Below are 7,777 nucleotides of genomic sequence, written 5' to 3' on the forward strand. Positions count from 1 at the left end.
AAAAAAAAAAAAAAAAAAAGACAATTTAATAGTACAGACAAGCCAGGTGCAGTGGCTCACGCCTGTAATCCTAGCACTCTGGGAGGCCGAGGCGGGAGGATTACCTGATGTCAGGAGTTTGAGACCAGCCTGGCCAACATAGTAAGTCCCCGCCTCCACAAACAATAGAAAAATTAGCTGGCCATGGTGGCCTGTGCCTGTAATCTCAGCTACTCGGAAGACCAAGGCAGAAGAATTACTTTGAACCCAGAAGGCAGAGGTTGCAGTCAGCTGAGATCTCTCCATTGCACTCCATCCAGCCTGGGTGACAGAGACTCCGTCTTGGAAAACAAAAACAAAAAACATGGCCAGGCGCTGTGGCTCACGCCTGTAACCCCCACACTTTGGGAGGCAGAGGCGGGTGTATCACGAGGTCAGGAGATAGAGACCATCCTGGCTAACATGGTGAAACCCCGTCTCTACTAAAAAAATACAAAAAAATTAGCCGGGCGTGGTGGTGGGCGCCTGTGGTCCCAGCTACTCAGGAGGCTGAAGTAGGAGAATGGTGTAAACCGGGGAGGCGGAGCTTGCAGTGAGCCAAGATCACGCCACTATACTCCAGCCTGGGTGACAGAGTGAGACTCTGTCTCAAAAAGAAAAAAAAAAAAAAACAGTGCAGATAAGAATGACTCTAAATGATTCTATACATTGAATTATTTTATTACTATTATTTTTGAGATGGAGTCTCGCTCTGTTGCCCAGGCTGGAGTGCAGTGGCACGATCTCAGCTCACTGCAATCTCCGCCTCCCAGGTTCAAGCAATTTCCAGCTAATTTCTGTATTTTTAGTAGTTTCACCATATTGGCCAGGCTGGTCTTGAACTCCTGACCTACAGTGATCTGCCTGCCTTGGCCTCCCAAAGTGCTGGGATTACAGGTGTGAGCCACTGCTCCCGGCCTATACATTGAATTTAAAAAAAGAAAATCCATGTTTAGAAAAAAAAATGTCAGTGTGAGCCCTCCTTGAAGCTTGGTCCCTGCTGCAAACCTGAGGTGGGGCTTTGCATCCTAACCCAGCAGCTAAGTGGCAAGTGACCTTGGCAAGTCATTTGCCGTGTGCTCACTTCCCATCTCATGTGATTTTCATCCCTGCCGTCCTGGCATCTTGTTTTGAGGATGAAATGGATGACACCTTGAGAGGCTCTGGGAGGCCAGAGTGGCTCCTGTGGGTCAAGGACCCCGGGGAGGAAATCTCAGGACACCTCCTTCCAGAGCTGCCCTGCTGGGGATTCCTGACAATGTGAACACCACCCAAGCAGGAGGCTTCGGGGCCACCTAGAGCAAAGACTTCCTGAGATTCGGGCTTGGGGAACGATCAGAAAAGCAAGCAAAGCCATGATGTCTGTGGGGGGTGGTTAAGAGAGAGGGGACAGGGTGAGGGTCTGGGCATGGGGCTGGCAGGATGTTCTGGAATGGGGTGTCATTTTAGCAAAGGCTGTTAGAATTAGCCATGAGCAGCCGGGCACAGTAGCTCACGCTTGTAATCCCAGCACTTTGGGAGGCCGAGGCGGGTGGATCACCTGAGGTCAGGAGTTTGAGACCAGCCTGACCAACATGGCGAAACCCCGTCTCTACTAAAAATACAAAAAATTAGCTGGGTGTGGTGGTGGGCTTCTGTAATCACAGCTACTCAGGAGGCTGAGGCGGGAGAATCACTTGAACCCAGGAGGTGGAGGTTGCAATGAGGTGAGATTGCATCACTGCACTCCAGCCTGGGTAACAAGAGTGAAACTCTGTCTCAAAAAAAAAAAAAAAAAAAAAAAAAAAAGAAAAGGATTAGCCATGAGCAACCCCAGATCCTGTGGATTAAGTGACATGGCTGGGATGGTCTCCTTCTCTGGCTATCTTCTAGTGTGCCTGTGTCTGGCCTCGGGGACAGAAGAGGTGAAGGAGGGAGGGGATACCTGAAGCTGGGAAACTGGGATCCTTCAGATGTCCAAGAAGTGCCCCTGATCGCTGCCCCTTTTTTTTTGCCAGGCAACCATTGGCTTGATCAGGAATCTGGCCCTGTGCCCAGCCAACCATGCCCCACTGCAGGAGGCAGCGGTCATCCCCCGCCTCGTCCAACTGCTGGTCAAGGCCCACCAGGATGCCCAGCGCCACGTAGCTGCAGGCACACAGCAGCCCTACACGGTATGTGAGCTGGTGGTGCCTGTGACAACCTTCCTGGGGGGCAGGTGTCCTCTGTGGGTGTGTGTGTGAATGCAGAGGTCAGTTGCAACTGATGCCAATTCCAAGAGCCTGTGAAGTTCATTCGGCTGACAGCACCTGTCCCATGCCCCCTGCCTCCTCTCTCGCAGGATGGTGTGAGGATGGAGGAGATTGTGGAGGGCTGCACCGGAGCCCTGCACATCCTCGCCCGGGACCCCATGAACCGCATGGAGATCTTCCGGCTCAACACCATCCCTCTGTTTGTGCAGGTGAGTCTGGGGCAGGTGTGCAGGAGAGGTGCCCCCACCACTGCTTAGAGGGCAAGGTTAGGAGTCCCAGATTTTGGGGGCCTGGACCAGGCATCAAGAGGTCTTTGGAGGAGTTTGGAGGAAAGTGGCCACACCAGATTGACTGCTTAGCAACCCCCTGCACAGGCATGGCTTTCTAAGCTTCAAAGCAAGGAAAGAGATCACAAATGGAAAAAACAAAAACAAAAACAACTTGAGATTCAACCACATAAACATGAAAACCATCTATTTCAGAAAGAACCTTAAAAAAGCATTAAAAAAAAAAAAATCAGCAAACTGGGAGAATATGTGCAAGTACCATAACAGACAAGAGTTTAACATCTTTCATGTCAGTGACTTCTTTAACACTAGATTCCAATGGTTAGATGAGGCAGAGTCACAGGTAATTTCAAGGTAGTTCATGAACAACGCTCAGCCCAGTTTAAAGCAGTAACACTTACTCCCCAGTGATGGCCCGTTTTCCACTATGGAATTGCTACAGGGTGGAGGTGGGCAGGGCTGTGGGGTGTGTTGTCCGGCCTGCCTCACCCCTTCCGACCTCTCCCCTGCTTCCCATGTCCCCTCTCCCCAGCTCCTGTACTCATCGGTGGAGAACATCCAGCGTGTGGCTGCCGGGGTGCTGTGTGAGCTGGCCCAGGACAAGGAGGCGGCCGACGCCATTGATGCAGAGGGGGCCTCGGCCCCACTCATGGAGTTGCTGCACTCCCGCAACGAGGGCACTGGTGAGCTGGGAGAGGGCAGCTGGGTCCCACTCCCCCAGGCATGATGGAGGCTGGCAGACGTTTAACCTGGCTTTTCCTCTCCTCTCTGCTCAGCCACCTACGCTGCTGCTGTCCTGTTCCGCATCTCTGAGGACAAGAACCCAGACTACCGGAAGCGTGTGTCCGTGGAGCTCACCAACTCCCTCTTCAAGCATGACCCGGCTGCCTGGGAGGCTGTGAGTATCCTAGGCTGGACCGCAGTAGTTGGTTGCACAAGTTGTGCACTGCCCAAGGGCAACTTGACTTTTGGGAGTCTCCTACTACTGTCAACTTTATAGATTTTTATTTTGTAATTGGATCATTTATAACAATTCCTAGCAGATGGAAGCAGTAGGTTGAACCATATGTCCACACAATGCCAATTTTTATTTTGCCCAAATGAGTATACGGTGTTTGAGGTGGTCTTTTCCAGGGTGGAGCAGGTGGTCTTTTCCAGGGTGGAGCAGTGCCCTGCACCCATTCGTGAGTCCTCTGCCTCCTACCCTCCTCCCATGAGCTGCTCTAATCTAGCAGGAGTTCCTGCTCCATGAATGGGGAACCCTCCTCCCTGGGGAGTACTGAGGACACGAGTACATCAGGGCACTGGGTGACCCCATGTCATCATCCTGTATTCCTCCAAGGCCTCTTTGCTTTTCTCTGGCCCCCTCTTTTATTTATTTATTTATTTATTTTTATTTTTTTTTGAGACGGAGTCTTGGTCTGTCGCCAGGCTGGAGTGCAGTGGCGTGATCTTGGCTCACTGCAACCTCTGCCTCCTGGTTTCAAGCAATTCTCCTGCCTTAGCCTCCTGAGTAACTGGAACTACAGGCACATGCTACCACACTCAGCTAATTTTTGTATTTTTAGTAGAGATGGGGTTTCCCCATGTTGGCTAGGATGATCTCAATCTCCTGACCTTGTAATCTGCCCACCTTGGCCTCCCAAAGTGCTGGGATTACAGGTGTGAGCCACTGTACCCGGGCTATTTTTTATTTTTTTCGAGACGGAGTCTCGCTCTGTGGCCCAGGCTGGAGTGCAGTGGCGCAGTCTCGGCTCACTGCATCCTCTGTCTCCCCATTCAAGCAATTCTCCTGCCTCAGCCTCCCAAGTAGCTGGGATTACAGGTGTGCACCACCACGCACAGCTATTTTTTTGTATTTTTAGTAGAGACGGGGTTTCACCACGTTGGCCAGGCTGGTCCGAAACTCCTGACCTCAAGTGATCCGCCTGCCTCCACCTCCCAGATTGCTGGGATTACAGGCGTGAGCCACCACATCCGGCCCAGCCCCTTCTTTTAGAAGCATCTCTCCCTGCCTCCCAGCTGATATCCAGCTTGGAGCCTGCATTTTCTTTTTTTTTTTTTTTTGAGACGGAGTCTCGCTTTGCCGCCCAGGCTGGAGTGCAGTGGCCAGATCTCAGCTCACTGCAAGCTTTGCCTCCCGAGTTCACGCCATTCTCCTGCCTCAGCCTCCCGAGTAGCTGGGACTACAGGCGCCCGCCACCTCACCCGGCTAGTTTTTTGTATTTTTTTTAGTAGAGATGGGGTTTCACCGTGTTAGCCAGGATGGTCTCGATCTCCTGACCTCGTGATCCGCCCGCCTCGGCCTCCCAAAGTGCTGGGATTACAGGCTTGAGCCACCGCGCCCGGCCGGAGCCTGCATTTTCAAACCTCTCCTCCATGTTTCTCTCTCCTTTTTCAGGCCCAGAGCATGATTCCCATCAATGAGCCCTACGGAGATGGTAAGTGTGTGCCAGGCTCTTCAGGACCCTGGAGATCCTGGGTGGCTGTGTGGGTGTGTGTGAGGGGGCAATATTATGTCTCTGGGGCCAGAGGACCAGTGGCAACTGCTCTGTGGCATCCACATGTACCCCAGTCTAGATGCCCTGGTGTGGGGTCTGGGGAGGGGGTCAGGCCCACCAGGGGTGGGCATGGGTAGAGGAGGCAGCTGAAGGCTGTGCAGACTGCTCCCTGAAGGGTGGCTTGCAGACCCTAGGACCGACACCCACCCACTTTTCGTCCCCAGACATGGATGCCACCTACCGCCCCATGTACTCCAGCGATGTGCCCCTTGACCCGCTGGAGATGCACATGGACATGGACGGAGACTACCCCATCGACACCTACAGCGACGGCCTCAGGCCCCCATACCCCACTGCAGACCACATGCTGGCCTAGGCGGCCTGGCCCCAGTACGGCCCCCTCTTTGCAGGCTTTTCCCTCCTCTCTAGAACCTACTTCTGTTGGAGGCCCTCCCATCTCCCCGCTGAAACCTGTGCTTCTTTTTTGGGGGGACCCTTTGCTGCTGAGCTTCCCCAAGCACGGCGTGCCCTGGCCTGCCTTCTTCTTGTGTCCTTGGTAGGGGTGGGGAGTCCTGTTCCTGCTGGCCTCTTCTGGGGGTGGTGGGCAGGTGACACGGAGTGGCATGAGTTTCTGTGGATGCAGGTCCACTGAGCCCCTTACCCTTATCTGTCCCCACTCCCCCAACAGGTGCGGTTCCTCATCTGAGAGGCTCTCCGTGCAGGCGATGGGGCAAGACAGAAAAGTGCCTGAGCTGGGGAAGCCGGGGCGTGACTTCCTGCTGTACCCCGTGCCTCCAGAGGTCCTCCGTAGGGTCTTTCTTGGGATAGTGTTCTGCTCCTGCTTTTCTGTCCTGGGCATGGGTCCAGGGCCTAACACCCCCTCCCCGCCCCTGTGGCCCTGGCCACTAAAGCTTCAGACTCAAGCACCCTTTCTGTTTCCCCCCAGCAACCCCCACAAACCCCCAGCCTCCCTGTCTCCAGCTGCCTGGGCCTGGAAGGGCTTTGGTTCCTTCTCTGGGTCTGATTTTCTCACTGAACTCCACTGACCAGCTGCCCTAAGCCCCCAGGGTCTCCAGGGCCCAGGTTCAAGACCCAGGCCCCCGAAATCCAAAGCTTCTCTTGAAAAGTTCAGGGACCGTCCAGGGGAGATGGGGAGGAGATATGGAGTGAGTCACCTGCTCCAGGAGACGCCGACTTCTCTCTCCAGGATGCTTAGTTGGCTTTGCCCACCCCTCACTCCCCGGGGAGCTCTGGGGACAGCTCCCTCACACCCCTGTCCCACCCACACAGCTGCCCTAGCTGACCCTGAGAAGTGCTCTTGGCTGACCCCTCTGGTGTGTGGTGAGGGGCTTTCTCTTCCCCTTCCTGTTTCAGACCCCCCCATCTCCCGCACGTGGTGTGGGGGACTGGGGGAGGTCCCAGCAGAGTGTTTTATTATTATCGCTTTATGTTTTTGGTTATTGGTTTTTTTGTATAGACCAAAGCAAAGAAAATAAAAATAACACAGATGCGTTGGAGGCTGTTTAGGGGAGTGGGGTGGGAAAGTCGAGGGGCTTCCCTCGTGGCCTGGCGCCCTCCTTGGCTGGGTCCTGCGGGTTCTCAGGGCCTCCTTGCATGTGGAATGAACTAGAAGAGGCGAGCTGGGGAGCCAGGAGTGTTGGAGGAGCTGAAGTGGATTTAACCCGATATGTGCTTGTAGGGCGAGGACGGGGGAAGAGGTGAATGGGGGTGAGTCCCTCACTTCCGGAGGCCAGGCCTTGTTTCTCTCTCAAACAGGCAAGCTCCTGGCTGGCTCTCCTCCCGTCCAGCCTTAAAGTGAATATGGCAGATGTCCCTGTGCTTAACGCTCCCTGAGGCTTATGGCCTGGAGTCCAGACCCCTTGTTGGTCGACTGTGGGCCCACCCCAGCTCCTGCCCACCTCCCCTCTGTCTTCCCTCCACCACCTACTCTGCCCTCAGCCATGCCCGGGACAGCCAGCAGCCCCCTCCTGTTCTTTGTCCATGCTGTTCCCGCTGTCTGGGTGCCTCCACTGTTCACCTGCTGGGATCGGCTCGGACCTGACTCCAGGAACACCTGCGCCATGACCTCCACCCCCAGCAGGGATGAGCAGGTGCCCCTCCTGCTGTGCTCCACGATGCCCCGTGCACAACTGTCATTTCACCCATCACGTTGGTCTGTCCTTCAGCTCATGTGACAGTTCCCCCACCCACAACCCCAAATTCTCCTTTTTGAGGGGGTGCTGGTTACAATGCACCCGGCAAACCTGAGAACCTGCAGCGCCTGTGCACCTGCCCAGGGCCCGATGCCTTCTTTCTATGCCCGCCTGGAGCTCAGGGCAGTGGAGGGAGGCCATGGCCTCATTCACAGAGGATTGGTGGGACGTGGGGCTGGGGCTGGAGACAGGGAGGTGCTTCCAATTAGGGGCTGGCTGTAAGGTCCAGACACGAGGGAATGAGACACAGCTGAGCTCTGCCGACTAGAGCCGGGGGAGTAGGGAGGGGACAGAGATTTCAGAACTCCAGAGGATCCGAAAATCTTTTAACGATGCCCTCGCTCTTTTTTTTTTTTTTTTGAGACTGAGTTTCACTCTTATCTCCCAGGCTGGAGTGCAATGGCACAATCGCGGCTCACTAGAACCTCCGCCTCTTGGGTTCAAGTGATTCTCCTGCCTCAGGCTCCCCAATAGCTGGGACTACAGGCACGCATCACCACGCCCGGCTAATTTTTGTATTTTTAGTA

General features: G+C 54.6%; 2 protein-coding genes across 3 annotated transcripts in view; both read left to right on the forward strand.

Moving 5' to 3' along the window:
• The window catches only part of JUP (junction plakoglobin), a 35,751-nt gene extending 29,203 nt beyond the window's left edge, over positions 1-6,548 (forward strand). For both annotated transcript variants that reach the window (XM_011998851.1, XM_011998853.1), the window contains exons 9-15: positions 2,016-2,171; positions 2,339-2,458; positions 3,069-3,219; positions 3,313-3,434; positions 4,938-4,977; positions 5,262-5,427; positions 5,726-6,548. In XM_011998851.1, the coding sequence (XP_011854241.1) occupies positions 2,016-2,171; positions 2,339-2,458; positions 3,069-3,219; positions 3,313-3,434; positions 4,938-4,977; positions 5,262-5,413 (741 nt within the window). In that variant the 3' untranslated portion in view covers positions 5,414-5,427; positions 5,726-6,548. The remainder of the gene's footprint in view (positions 1-2,015; positions 2,172-2,338; positions 2,459-3,068; positions 3,220-3,312; positions 3,435-4,937; positions 4,978-5,261; positions 5,428-5,725) is intronic.
• Positions 5,763-7,777, forward strand: part of HAP1 (huntingtin-associated protein 1) — a 21,757-nt gene continuing 19,742 nt past the window's right edge. The window contains 3 exon segments of the mRNA XM_011999031.1: positions 5,763-5,844; positions 6,328-6,378; positions 6,997-7,148. Coding sequence (XP_011854421.1) covers positions 5,763-5,844; positions 6,328-6,378; positions 6,997-7,148 — 285 coding nt within the window.

The sequence above is a fragment of the Mandrillus leucophaeus genome, unplaced genomic scaffold (assembly GCF_000951045.1).
Source record: "Mandrillus leucophaeus isolate KB7577 unplaced genomic scaffold, Mleu.le_1.0 Scaffold58, whole genome shotgun sequence".
NCBI lineage: Eukaryota > Metazoa > Chordata > Mammalia > Primates > Cercopithecidae > Mandrillus > Mandrillus leucophaeus.